Raw genomic sequence first — 15,336 nt, 5'->3', positions numbered from 1 at the left:
AAAACATTATGGGATAGATTATGAAATTGACCTAAAAATAAGTCATGATGTTATATATTTGACCAAAAGAATTTGTGTACTATGGCCTTAAAATGATTTTTGTTCATAACTATTGAATTTGAAATCTTAAATGCTTACTACTCATAATTGTTTGATTTAATTTACTAGTTTTATGTGAATGTCAGTCAAAATTAATACTTAAACTCAACATTTCAATATGAAAAAAAAATTATAGTTGTACTTGAGTTTCTTCAATTGTTGTTAAACTACATGACACAACTATAAAGAATTACGAATAAATTATTATTTTAGTGATCTATCAAAAAAGGAACCAAATATTCAGATAGCTGTAGAGTATTTGAGGCACATTCAAAAAAACTATCAAAAAAGTAATTAAAAAAAATATACATCTTGGTCTTTTACTGTTTGTTATTGTATACAAATAGTGAACCATTTATTTTTAGTCATAAAAAATGTGCTTGATAGTTTTTTCTTTTATTCCTTTGATGTAGCTACCTTAAAATTTTTAAAAAAGGTATTTGTTTTATGTGCACTGTAGAAGTTGTAATAATTGGTAAAAATATTTGTTTAAAGTCATGAAAAAAGGATACTATAGTTTTTTAAAGCTATTTTTACCCTAGCTGTTATTTTAAGAAATATAAATTATACATCATATCAGTTTTAAAACATTATTAAAGTATTTATTAGCGTTTTAGATATATTAATTTCTGTTAAAAGCTTTATGTACAAAAATTTAATGTTAACTTTTTTTCTTTAAGTTTAAAACTTAAATTTATCATTTAAGTTTTGTTGACAGATACTTAGATTTTCAACAAATTAGTTAAAATATTAAAATCAAATCAAAAATAATGAATTTAAATATATAAAAAGAAAATACTACCCCTGATTTTTTTTTAATAATTCTATGCTAATTTATTAAACTTAGATTAGAATAAACTTAGAAATTTTAAAAATTATTTTTAAAAACATAAGAATAAAAGGTATCATATTTGCAACTTGTTTTTTGTATTGTTAACTTACATCAGAAACTAAAATCTGAAGTTTTAAGTTTTTGAATTCCTACTCTAAAATTGAACAAATTTAGCTACTCATGTTAATTTATTTTGCTCAAAAGATGAGCAACCATAATACTTATTAATTTGATACTGTATATATTTTCAATACTATTAAAAAATGCTATTTATAATTTCATGTGTTGAATTTTTTTTTATATTTTGCCCTATCATAAAAAAATCTGTGTAATTCTTATGAACAGAAATGAGAGAGATACTTTTGTTAAAAGTTTTAGCAGTGTCTTAAAGCCATTTGAAGAACTTTTTAAAGATAATTTAGATATAGATTAAATTTGATTTTTTTTCAATGCATTGATTTCTTGGTTCTAAATTATATATTATGATATGCTGCATAGTTGTAGACTTGGATGCTAACTTTAAAACTGTTTATAAATATATGAAAATTTAACTTGCAGCTTTTCTTATTTCATCTTAAGTTTTGGATTTACCTTTACAAAAATTTATTTTAAAAATGTATTGTTTACTGATATATAACATAAGTTAATGTTTAGGCTACAATTATGAGTTTACTAAACTCGAAATACCTTTCAGTAATATTTAAAAAAAATGAGTTCTAATAGATCTGTCTATCAGTCCCCACTGACTTCAAGGTATGCGTCCAAGGAAATGTCGTACAATTTCAGCGATGCAAAGAAGTTTTCAACTTGGAGAACCTTGTGGCTCACCCTTGCCAAAGGTCAAAAAGAACTCGGGCTCAACATCTCAAACAAGCAGATAGAAGAAATGGAGGGGAACTTGGAGCTGTCGGAAGAGGACTTTGAACTGGTTGCAAAGGAAGAGAAGATAAGGCGCCACGACGTCATGTCACACGTCCACGTGTTCGGACTGAGGTGCCCTAACGCGGCTGGGATAATGCACCTCGGCGCCACTTCCTGCTTTGTGGGCGACAACACCGACCTCATTGTGATGAGGGACGCCATCCACATACTGATCAAGAAAGCCAGCTGCTGCCTGGACAGGCTGGCCAACTTTGCAAAGAAATACGCCAACCTGCCAACTTTAGGCTTCACCCACTTCCAGCCCGCACAGCTGACGACGGTGGGCAAGAGAGCTTGCATGTGGGCTCAAGACCTGCTCAGCGACTTCAAAAGCCTGCAGAGGCTGGCGAGGGAAATGCGTTTCAGGGGAATCAAAGGCGCCACTGGAACCCAAGCCAGCTTCATGGAGCTTTTTGAAAACGACACTGGCAAGATTGAAAAGCTGAACGCCTATGTGACAAAAGCTTGCGGCTTTGAAAGTTCCTATCAGATATGTGGGCAGACCTACCCAAGAAAACTAGACTTTGAAGTTTTGTCTGTTCTTGCAGGTATTGGAGTGACTATCCACAAAGCTTGCACTGACATCAGGCTCCTTGCCAGCATGAAAGAGATTGAAGAACCGTTTGAAAAGAAGCAGATAGGTTTGTTATAACTTAATTTGTTTAAAGTAACTTTTTTTCTGTAATTAATCAGTACTATATTTATTGATTCAACGAAGTTTGAGTTTTGCTTTACATAAAACTGTAAAAGTTAATGACATGAGTTTGATAATTCTTAGTTATGTTTTTGAATACGTGTGTCTAGGTACTAATTTTCAGGGTACACAACGATTCAAATTCTAATAATTCTGAATTGTTATGAAATATTTCTTTTAATAAATAAATAATTTAAAATTTGTTTTATCACTGTAATCTTGAAATTTTTACCTACATGCTTATTAATAAATTTTCAAGTTTAAATTTGTTTTGGAGATAAGGCTTCTTTAAGTTTTAATAAGAATTTGAATTTTAATGTAACTAATTTTTTATTCACTTGTTTTGAAAAGTTTGAATTATTTTAATTTTTTTTTGTTTCATCAAAAAGGGACTGCTAAAAACTGTATAGTAGAAGGTATTTCAAGATTTTGTTAAAATTAGTTTCAAAATAAAAAGACAAATGTATACAAGTCAGTTTTAAGATTTTAATCTGTATTTATCAACTAACCTTTGTAAATTTGCAAAAGTCAACTCATTTCAATGGAAATCAAAAGTTCTGAAAAAATTAAGTTTTTAACATTATTTGAAAATCATACGACTTTCGGCTCTTTTCGGCAGACACTCTAATATCACAGGCTCGAGCGCGATGGCTTACAAGAGGAACCCGATGCGGAGTGAGAGGTGCTGCTCCCTCGCCAGGCACCTGATGACCGTCGTGAGCGGGCCGATGCACACCGCTTCGGTCCAGTGGTTCGAGAGGACGTTGGACGACAGCGCCAACCGGCGGATAACGATTCCCGAGGCGTTCCTCGCCGCCGACGTCTGCCTCAACACCTTCCAGAACATCAGCGAGGTTTTTTAAACTTCTCTCTACAAATTTGCTGCTAAAAAAGATGTGTATTGATTGTTAACTAATACACAGTCTTTGTTAAGTTAGAAAAAGTCAACTTAGAAATTTTTTAAAACTCTTTTTAAACTAATTTAAGCTTATCACTTAAACCGTATTCAAAAGAAAAAACAATGTTATTACATGAATTTTTAAGTGGTTATTTATAGGTTGTTAAATTAATAACTTTCAATTTAAAAGACTTTTAATCTGTACAAATAGGGCCTGGTGGTGTACGAGAAGGTGATAATGAAGAGGATCGAGCAGGAGCTGCCCTTCATCGCCACCGAGAACGTCATCATGGCCATGGTGAAGAAGGGTGGCAGCCGGCAGGTGGTCCACGACCGCATCAGGGACATGTCCCAGGTTTTATGTTTGTTGATAAGCAAATGTTTACAAATAAATATTGGTGTTTAACATTCGGTATTGCAGTTCTTGTTATGACTTGAAGTATCTGTTTTTAGCTCCAAAGTTGTACCGTATTTTAAATAAAAATATTTAGATGAAGTTTTACAAGATTACATACAGTGAGTTTCTAATTGATTTTTAGATATAACTAATTAAAGTAATTTTGTCGCAGGAGGCGGGAAAAGTGGTGAAGCTGGAGGGAGGGAGGAACGACCTGGTGGACAGGATCAGGAACGACGAGTTCTTCGCGCCGATACGGGATCAGGTGGAGGACATCCTGCACCCGAGCAACTTCATCGGGAGGTCCGAGGAGCAGGTGGTGATGTTCCTGGAGGAGGAGCTGCTGCCGGCGGTGGAGCCTTACAAGAAGTACTTCGATCAGGAAGCAGTTGTCAACGTGTAGGGTTTTCTGCTGTTGTTATTACATCGGTTTCTTAGGTTCTTTTAAAGTTTATAGATCAATTGTTCAATAGTTTGAGTTCTATTTAGTGGAAATAATCAATGCTAGCTATTTTGTTAACTTGGGAATATTGTTTACATTTTTAATATAATCAAAGCTTCTGCGACTTTTTAGTTTTTTCACATTATTTAAAAGTCTACGACTTATAGCACTTTTCTATAGGAAAACACACTTCTGTATATAAAAAAAAATTAGCCAAACTTTTATCAACTGATTTTAAATAACTGTAAACTACTTGAGTATTTTTTTTGTATTATAGGTTAATGTTTTCAACCATGTTTTATTATTGCACTACAAAATAAAATTACACAAATTTTTTGACTTGTGTTTAAATAATTTTACTTGCATAAACAATAGTTTAAATATTTTTTTATAACTAAGAGGTTTTAAAATGTGTGTAAATTATTTAGAGCTTTTCAAACAAAATTAAAGTTCAAACAAGCAGTAATTTTATAAAAATAGATACAATTCAAAACAAAAATTTTAATTAGGTTATATATTTTACAAATTAGTCATAACAGCTACCAGTAGGAAAAATTTATTAATTTTTTTTTATAAACTGTTTTCTAAAATATGAACTGCTAAAAACTTTATATAACAATTATAAAAATATTACATAGTCTTGTTAAGTTAGCACTACTTGCTATGTATAACAAATACTTTACTGTTTTTAATTTTATGGTTAATAAAAAGAATACAAATAGAACTATTTAACTTACTTACTTCATTTTTATAAAAATTTCCTAGTAATTATTTTAGAATGTAGAGGTTGAACTAGTAAATATAAGGAATTTTATATTATGAAATTCAAATACAAAAACAAAACATTTAATTATGAAGTTAATTGGTAATGGATATATCAAAATGACTATGATTATTAATAATGCTTACATTAAGTAAAAGATATATACACAAAAAGTTTTATAAATTTTCATAAATGTGCTAAAAGGTTTTATCCTAAAACAAGATTTAAACAGGTGTTTAAACTTTACATTAGATAATATTAGATAAAAATTCAAAGAAATGCGACATTTTAATGTTATCTTTTGCTTTTATCTGATACGATTAATATATACATTGGAAAATCTAGTTTAATTTTTCTTATCAAACTTTTATAGTATATATTAAAATAAACTGTAACTTTTAAAATATTAAAACACAAACAGAAGGATATTAAATATTTACTGATTTATTAAAAATATGTTTTAAAGTTTATTTTCGAGAGAAGAATAAAGAGTAGTAGCTTTATTTAAAATTATTTTATAGTAGAACAGTGTTAGTTATTATTCAAAACTTCATAAAAGACAAGTTAACTAAATTTCAAAACCTGTATTACAGCAAGATCAAAAAATTAAAGATGATAGTTTCAATTTTACACTAGAGATTTTAGATAAAATTTAAAACATATCTTACTTAATATATGCTTTGTGTGATAATTTTCAATCACCTACACATTGTTTGTTGAACGATAAAAAAGAGCTTAACAAGTTTGGTCTAAGGACCTGGTGTACAACAAACTATTCGGTTATCGAGTCGTAGACCACACAATAAATAATTTAGTTATATACATCATACTTGCAAATACAAAGAGACAATATTTTGTAGTTATTTTACACGTTTGGTATTTACAAGTAAGTGAATTTTTGTTTAATTTACACCAGAACAGCGATTAAAATATTTGGCCCTAGGACATGGTGCACGAAAAAACCTTTTCGGTTATCGAGCCGCACACCACAGGTACTTTTTAATGTCTTGTCTAAGACAAATAATAGAAGGAAAAAAGACGACATACTTTAGAACAGTGGTCGGCACGGTGCACACTAGTGTACATTAAATTTCTTTTAGGGTGCACGGGACTTTTGGCGTGCATGAAACTTATTTTTGGGTACATGATATTTTTCGCGCAGAAACTAAATTAAAGTTTTTTTTAAATCTTTCTACATTTAAGACATATTCAACCTTGATATCTAATTGACCATTTTGTTAATAAAACGACCATTTTTGTACTCTCCTATTTCTATTCTGTTACATTATGTAAAAATTCTTCCACCTTCAACACAAATCCAGATCAACAAACGGATTTAGCTATGATAATTTTTCAAGTCTCTTTTTTTCGTTACTTTTTGCTGACGTTTTTTTTTTTCGTTTATTGTTCGTGGCAATACCTTGGTAAACACAGATAGTTATCGCTTAATAAAAAAATGTTAATTTAAATTATTTTAACTAAATATTTAAATTCACAATTCAATAAAAAGTACCAAGACTACTGATTGTTAGTTAGGGTAGTGGCAATGTATTAAATTAATCTAGTTAGTATTTTAGACCTGGGTGATACATGTAAAATATTGTTGTAAAAATTAGTTCATCGAAATCAAAAGTTTATTGAAATGGATCGGGTAAACTGGTAAATTTAAAGTTAGCGTGTAAAAATTAACTGGGTGTTACCGAATTATAAGTTAAAAAAAACGATTAAAAGTGTTTAAATATTCTTAAACACTAGCGGCGCTAAAGATTGCAAATTGGGGTGCACAGAATTTTAATTTTGTGATTTAGGGTTCACGGATTCGAAGTAGCGAGCCGACCAATGCTTTAGAATATGTATGGATGAATTTTTTATAACAATGTGGCCTATTAAAGTTTCAAATGAACAGCTATTAAGTAATTACAAGTATACTTTTTTGTCTTTGCTCTGTTGATGTTTAAAGTTTAAAACACTACTTTAATTGTTAAATTTCTTAAAGTTGGGACGACAATTTATATTCAACTGTTGAAAATTGTTTGTTTTTATTAACTAGATTAGAGTACATTAATTTTTATCTATTTGAAATCAAACAAAACTATTTTAGTTTTTTAGCTGTGAATTAAAGTGTATGCTAAAGAAAAAGTTTTATTCTATAGTTTTGGTAATAAAAAAGTTCATTATATTTAGTAAGCTGAAGTTTCACAGACATTCATTATCAGTTACTCGCGCATTTTAAACACTTGTTCGGTATAAACACGTTTTCGTATAAGACTAATGAAGCCTACAATTTTTATTCATTTTAGACAAAAACATCTTAACCTTTTTGATGCCTCGCACGCCTAAAATATTTCAATTTTTTCTCGCACCCCTTGCAGTACATGCAGTGATTTTTTAAGAATAATTTCAAGTAGAACGATGAATTTTTAAAAGATTAAGAGTTCAATTTAAAATCCACTTTAAACTTATTGACTCTTTTGTTTCTGTTTATTGCACAAGACTTTCCCAAAACGTGTCTCTTTGTTGCTGATAGCAATTTGCATGTCTGCCTGTGCATTCATTGATTTCTAGATTTCGTTTTAATTGAAGAAAGAATACTAAATCCAGACTCGCACAAGTAAGTCGTCGCGATTGGAATAAGAGTACTTAGTGCTTTTCACAAAGTCTTGGAAACATATTCATTGCACAACACCAATATTGTTCCAGAGTTTTGCTTTCAAACTGCATTTTAGAAAACGGTTTGTGCACAGTTCAATAATTTTATCCTTTAACAATTCATCATCCGATTCATATTTTATAAGGTTTTTAAATTAAAAAATATAAAATATTAGTGATTGGTTTTAGTTAGAAAATATTTTTTAAATTAAAATATTTTAATTAGTGGTTGTTATTTTTTAGTTTAATAACATTTATTAGCATTGACTAGCAAAAGCAAAATAGTTTAATTGTTTAGTTTTATCACACAAATTTAATTTTATTTAATGTAATACATTCTCTAGCTTTAATAAATCGTAATTAGTTATTATGCGTTAATTTTTCACGTTGAAAAAAACAGTAATTTTTCAAAATTATGTCGTGCTCAAAAAAAAATTTTAACAGAATGTTGTATAACACAAATTTCATTAGCTTTTTTTGATGCTTACTATTGTTATGTACTTTTTGTATTTATTGTTGTCCAGCTGTTCAAGTTTGTTTACCATTGGTATTAAACTTTCTCAAAGTTTAAATGTACTTGATTTGGTATTAAATACTGTAATTAGTATTTTTACTTGTTTTATAAAACTTTTTTTGAGCTTTTTAACAGAAAATTTTCTTTTGCTTGTAGCTGCTGCCAGTGTAAATGGTGCTGTAGACAGGTAATTTAACATCTTATCTTATTTATTTTACCTATAACGTAAAAAATACTACATTTGTAATATTACTAACTAATAAAAATATACACAATATATAAAACAAGTTTTGAAATTATAAGGCTTTTTTGTTCTTATAGTATCATGCTTAGGTAGTTTAATTGTTCATTTTCACTATTTGATTGTAAAGAATAGTTTTTAGGAAGGGACTTTAAAACGTAAAATATTTAAAAATATTTCAATAAATGTTGTACACAGTTTATCAAAAAAAAAAACAGTTTTGAACTAATTTTGTACTGTTTAGTTTACTTTTTCTTTTATTTATTTTATAGGCAATCCTTACACAATGAAATTTAAAAGCTTGAAAATCCTTAATTTTAATCACAAAAATCATCTTTATAAAACGAGTAAAAAATAGTATTTTTTGTTTGTTTATATAAATAGGGTATTTAAAGTATTCAGCTTAAGTATCTTCTATAAAATTAAATGGTGTTTTAGAGAAATAGTTATAATCATGAATTTTAAACATTGTGTGGGTTTATAAATGTGATTTGGTATAATCATTTTTTCAAACTCATATCTATACTATTTAAAAAAATCATTTACAATTAAAAGCTTTAATTTATTAGCATAGACAACTTTTTATTGAGCTGCTATAGAAACTAAACAACAAACATGAGTGATAAAGTTAATTTCAAAAATGGAAAAAACAATTTTAATTCTTATATACAATGGTAAGATATCAATTTTTTAACTTCACTGAAAATAAAACAACTGCGTTTGAGTTAAAACTACAATCTTACTAAATAGTTAATAACTAAGTAATAACCAAACAAAATACAACCTAACTATATTAATGTAAATAACTTCAGTTCAGGACATAATCTAAACTAGTATGTTATATACTGATTAAGAAAATAATAAAGTAAAGTTGTTAATTGTAGTATTGATTATTTACCCTTGATTAAAATTTATTTACTATGCTTATAATTGTTATTTCTGGTTTTATAAATTTAGGTAATAGTTTGACATTTACTTTTATTTATATTAGAACATTTATTGTACAATTTGTTATTTAAACTTAAATAAAAGTCCGTAAGTAGTTTATACAAAAAAGTATAAGTTTAAATCATAAATGTTGAGCAAGTTAAATGACAAAAAACAGTTTAGAAGCCTAGCTGAGAGTGTAAATTATTTATAAGGAAATAAAAAAACTAAAATGACTGTAAAAACTCAAAACTTTAGATAGTAACTAAAACTGTATGTTCAATGTTTAAAAACTTATATAAACAAGTAAAAACAACAAATAAATACTGGGAAGTTTTTTAAAAGCTAAACAATGTAGGGAATTTTTTTTATGTTGTTTACACTAAAAATGAGCGTTTTAAAAATTTGTCACATTTTCAACAATGAAACAACTTTCAAAATACAAAAATTAAAAACGGCTAACAAAAATTCTTGGTAAAAAACATTTTTTACATGATTTTATACTGTTTAATTTTTCTAGTACACATAAAATACCTGTAAAGTTTAAATTTATCGGTTAAATACAATAAAAAATGTTTAAGTGAATACTTTAAACACAGATAACAGACTTTATACCGACCGAGGGTAAGGGTTAGGGGTAACAGTGATAGTAAAATAAAAAGATAAATAACAATTGTAAAAAAAATCGACCCGTGCAAAGTTGTCTGCTGGTGCAAAAGTGTCATCGTGCATTTTTATCTTCGTGCAAAAGTATCTTCATGTAATTTTGTGCCGTCGTGCAATTTTGTACGCCCGTGCAAATTTGACAGCTACCCATATATTTTATATCTACTTTCACAGCTTTCCCCTACCAATTAATATCAGTTTTAAAAATACAGATTTGGTATTTTTATGAGAGAATATGAAAATAATAAACAAAATAAACTTTTTTATTTCTCAAAACAATTAAATTTAATAAAAAGGTAATAAGCAAAAAATCAAGAGTAATAAGTTATTAGTTCTCATAGAAACTACTTCAAAATTATATAAATAATTTCATGTCACAAATAAAAAAAAAGCTAATAAAAACTCAACTATTAAGTTCAGCTAAGTTTAAACAGTCATAGTTTATTATTTTACATTTTAAAGTTAAAAATAATACTGTGATTTAAAATAACAAAGGTGCAACAAAACAATTGTTTTGTTGAAACACATATGTTTTTTGATAAATTTTGAAATCCTTTCTGGGTGTTGAACATTAGTTCTGCAGCTAAAGAACTTTATGTTAGATGCGTTTAATAGAACTGCTTTATATATAAAAGGCCCCGATTTATTTTCATATTTTTATTACGCTTTTTAGATCTATTCATAAACAATAAGTTCTAAAAGCAAGTAATTGTTTTTTTTTATAACATGAATCCAGTTCATTGCAAAAGTTAAACAAGTTTGTTAGTTTTAATCTTTTATAGAGAACAAGTTTTAATAAATTGAAATTTTAAGAAGTAAAGATTTAAGATTTTTTGAATATTTAATTAAATTTATTAAAATAAACAAGTCTATAAAAAAATGTTTGTTTGTTTGTAGAAATTTGACCAACAATATAGAACTACTTTTAGTATAGCGTTTCGTCTAGAAAATTGTTTATAGTATACTTGAACTCAATAAAACAAAATGAGGAGTTATAAATTATAGTCTTTGAAGTGAACTTGTAAGTTAAATATACTTACATTCCATCAAAAAAAACTAGCAACTAGGCGCACATAAATTACTTAATTCTATCACTTATTTGTTATCTATCAAAATTTAAACTTTATATTTAGATTATAAATATCTATTCTATGTTTATCAAATACAAAAGTAATATTTTAAATATCATAAAAAATTAAAATGTAATACTTTACTGTTTTTAATTAATCTTATTTAATTAGCTTAAACTATACAGTTTTTCCTTTGCAATTTGGTATTATTTTTTGTTTTTTTATTAACCTACTAATTTAGATTTACTACACTTATAATTAAATAAAAATTTCAAGACAGAGCGAAAAGCTTTCATTAAACATTTTACAAGGCTTCTTTAAATAGACCCTTAATTAATTTACGGCAAAAAAAAGTATTGGTAAAGAGACTGTTTTAAAATCGACATTTTCAAATAGCTTTTAAGCAATCGTTCTGAAAGTCTCTATTGTTAGATTAATAAATGAGTTTCTTGAAAATTTATTTTATAACAATATTTTTTACGAAATTCAAAACTTTGTTTAGACGTTTTTAGGTATAAAATATCTAGAAGTAAACAAATTTATTATCTTTTTAGAAACTTGACAATAAAAATTTCTATATATTTTTACTCATACTATATTAGTATTTTACTAAATGACTATGTTAGAAGTAGGCAACGTACAGTCTGCGGGCCGAACCCGATCTCTTAAGAAAAATTTCTGGCCCTTGACAAGTTTCTTAGTTTGTAAACAATTTGTAAAAGACAAATAAAATTTATCTAAAAAGAAAATATCTTAAATGTGCTGCTTAATTGATCTATAGTACAAACTAATGCTAATTAAACGATTACTTTTTTTAAATTTTAGCTATTAAAGAATTAGTTATAGGTTTAGTAATACTTTTTAAAAAGTACGCGGCCAGTGAAGATTTTCTAACAAATCCGGGCCGTGAATATTTTCACTTGCATCTGGATCAGTGACTAAAATTTTTTCTATCGTTTAATATTACCAGCATGTTGTCAAAATCCTTTTTTTTATTCCTTTTAGTACTTATTTAGTTTTAGAATATTTTGCTATTTGTATTGGAACACATATGTATGTATAGTTTTAAACATTAGTCTGCTATTTTACTTGAAACAAACAAGGTCTTGTACTATGCACAAATATATTTCAACAAACTTTCATCAGTTTGTTACGATTGTTACTAAACAAAGAAAATTTTAAACTCATATAGCCTTATAATTGTATCAGAAGTTAGTTAATTAAGCAAAACTTAAAACAAAAAAGTAAATAAAGTTCTTAATAAAAACAGCTAAAAATAACATAATAGAACTAATTAACTAAACAAGGATAATAAATAGTCAAATTCTCTCTGCTTACATAGCTTTGGTTTATTTAAATGAATGCATACGGCTTAAATTTTGATCAGGTCAAAAATATTTTACAACTTCTTAAATTCTAAATGTCATTTCATTGTAACCTTTTCCACAAATGGGATTTTTAATTAAATGTTCTGATATTGAAGATCTATTCATTGCATTTGAAGATGCGATACTAATTGTCTTTGGCTGATTGCTAATGTGGTCTCTTACACATTTTAATTGCAACTTCAAATGCAATGGATAGATCTTCAATATCAGAACATTTAATTAAAAATCCCATTTGTGGAAAAGGTTACAATGAAATGACATTTAGAATTTAAGAAGTTGTAAAAATATTTTTGACCTGACCAACATTGAAGCCATATACAATTATATAATTATATAAGCATAAATCTTTTGACGGTTTAAACTTGAAAAATGACGATTTAAAATCAAATTTAAGTTTTAGAACACTATTTTATACTAACAAGTAAAAAAAAACAAGCTCAAGCTGTTTATTTTTTAATAAAAGATAACTTATCGTAAAATGCCTACTTAAAGGTAGTTTTTTTGAGAACAAAACCATTACGAATTCGGTTTTATTTAAAATACTCAAACATCATATCAAAATATGTGAAAATATATTTTCAATTTGTTTAACCGTCGTTTATTTTACACAATCATGTCTGGTCATGGTAAAGGAGAAAAAAGGTCTGGGAAAAGGAGGCGCCAACCGTCATCGCAAAGTCCTTCCTGATAATATCCAAGGTATCACCAAGCCTGCCATTCGCCGATTGGCTGAGGCGGTGTCGAGCGTATTTCAGGCTTGATTTACGAAGAAACTGGTAGTGTGCTGAAAGTTCACTTGTGTTCGTGATGCAGTGACTTATACTGAGCATGCCAAGCGTAAGATAGTCACCGCTTTGGATGTTGTATACGCATTGAGGCGTCAAGGACGCACCTTGTTGGGATTCGGAGACCGAGATTGTCCTGGGATAGAGAGATAACCAGTGGAAGCAGCAGCTAATGCTGAAAAAAGAAAAGGAACTCTTAAAAGGAATGATTGTTTATGTTTGTTCTGATAACTTTTTGTATTTGTACATGAAAATTTGTTGAGTATAAAATATTAAATTTTAAAACGTTAAGTTTATCTTTTAGTAAAAAAATCAAAAAAAAAACTCCTCCAATGGTCTTCAGTTAGAAGATTTGAAGAGGGAAAATGTAACAAATTGTCCTTTATTATTTTTGATTTTGATATTTACAACACTATTTTGTAATTTGGTGCTGAAGAGTATTTATGTTTGCTTTAACTTGTATTAACAGTTGCATAAAAATTTAGTTAACATATGTTGTATTGCTTTGTTGAAATAAACACATTATTGAACAACTTCTACTAAGAGTGTTATGTACATTTTGCAGTAACTACTAATTTGTATTTTATAAGTAAAATTAATCCCTTAACCCAGGCCAAGGGTTATAAGTAAACAGTTATAGTTAAATTTTAACTGGTCACTGATCAGTTTTTAAACTTCGTGTGATTAAGCTACAAAATAATTGAAAAACTATTAGAAGATATAAAATAGTACAGTTTTAAAGCGAAAAATCACAAAACTGACCCATCATATTTATGTTGCAAAAAAACTATATAGATTACAAGTAACTCAGTTTTTTTAGTTTATTCAAAGCTGAACTTGCTAAGTATAAAGATTTCAAGTAGAGTTATACTCTTTATTATATTTGTTCATGAAAAACATTATTTAATACTGGTAATTCTAGCATTACTAAACTAGGTAATATTTGAAAATGATAACTTTGCACAGAAGTACTAAAACGACATACAAAAAGGTTTAGTTAAAAATGTTATCTAATAAAAGAAAATGTTTATTTTCGGTAAATAAACTAATTTTGATTAAAAAAAATTATAATTTGTTAAATAAAAACTGGTTGAACATTTTTTCTTTGTATTATTATAATACTAAATGTTTTTGCTAAAAACAAAAAACGTTAAAACTTTTACCGTTGTTTAATATCTTAATAAATATTCTCTTAAGTCAACTCAAACTTTGCAATACTTATTATATGTTTTTATATGTATAAAAAAAACTCTTTTGATTTTATAGACTTAGATTTAATAAATCCTATTTTAAAAAAGGTTTTTTAAAACGTACGGTGTACAAAGTTTTGTTTAAAACATTTTTATGATTTATATATATTTTTTTAATTGATGTTTTTTACTTAATTTCATTTTTTGAACTAAAGTTTACAAGTTAAAGCCGTGCAAAAAATACTTTTGCAAGTTAAAAATTTGAATTTGTTCTATATATTTAAGTTCTAGTAAATCAATTTTACATGTAAGTAAACTAATATTCAACTGTGTCTACACTTTTAAAATACGATTAATTTTCTCTTCACACAAGCTTTTGTCTGCCAATAACCCTTGTTATCTATATCGAAATAGAGATGAAATTAGATGATAAGCATACATTAATATCTGTTTTTATCAAAAATTTCTAATTTGACGAATAAAGGAATTTTTTTTATAGTGTTTGTATTCTATTTAAAAATAAACAATAACATTAGTTTTATTAATTTTTACTGTTTTTTTAAATAAAAAATGTTTTAATCGATATTTTATGAAAAACCTTTGAAATTTTTTAAACTTTACTGTTTGATTTATATCAACTGTGACGTTTTAATAACGTTAAAAGTTATCTGTTTATCTGTATTTATTACAAAAGCTACGTTAGAACAAAAGTTTCTTACTTAGTACAAAACTTTCGTAAAAAGCAAAATTAAGTTTATAAAATTACACTTATAATTAAAACTAATTTACTTTTTTAGTTTTTTAATTACTTAAGAAAATACTAATATTTTAGATAAAAAATAATTAACAACATTCTAATT

At 27.2% G+C, this 15,336-nt stretch overlaps 1 protein-coding gene and 1 pseudogene across 1 annotated transcript; both read left to right on the top strand.

Moving 5' to 3' along the window:
• The first annotated feature begins 1,630 nt into the window (after positions 1–1,630).
• LOC145839468 (adenylosuccinate lyase-like) lies at positions 1,631–4,487 on the top strand. The gene is made up of 4 exons (XM_082947037.1): positions 1,631–2,493; positions 3,183–3,400; positions 3,656–3,799; positions 4,014–4,487. The coding sequence occupies exons 1-4, from the start codon at positions 1,641–1,643 to the stop codon at positions 4,242–4,244; spliced, it is 1,446 nt and encodes a 481-aa protein (XP_082803163.1). The 5' UTR covers positions 1,631–1,640; the 3' UTR covers positions 4,245–4,487.
• An 8,627-nt stretch (positions 4,488–13,114) lies between these two features.
• LOC145838950 (uncharacterized) lies at positions 13,115–13,439 on the top strand (annotated as a pseudogene).
• The last annotated feature ends 1,897 nt before the right edge of the window (positions 13,440–15,336 follow it).

This window comes from Thalia democratica, chromosome 6 (assembly GCF_965202585.1).
Source record: "Thalia democratica chromosome 6, ktThaDemo2.hap1.1, whole genome shotgun sequence".
Taxonomy (NCBI): domain Eukaryota; kingdom Metazoa; phylum Chordata; class Thaliacea; order Salpida; family Salpidae; genus Thalia; species Thalia democratica.
This window is presented reverse-complemented; position numbering and strand designations above follow the sequence as displayed.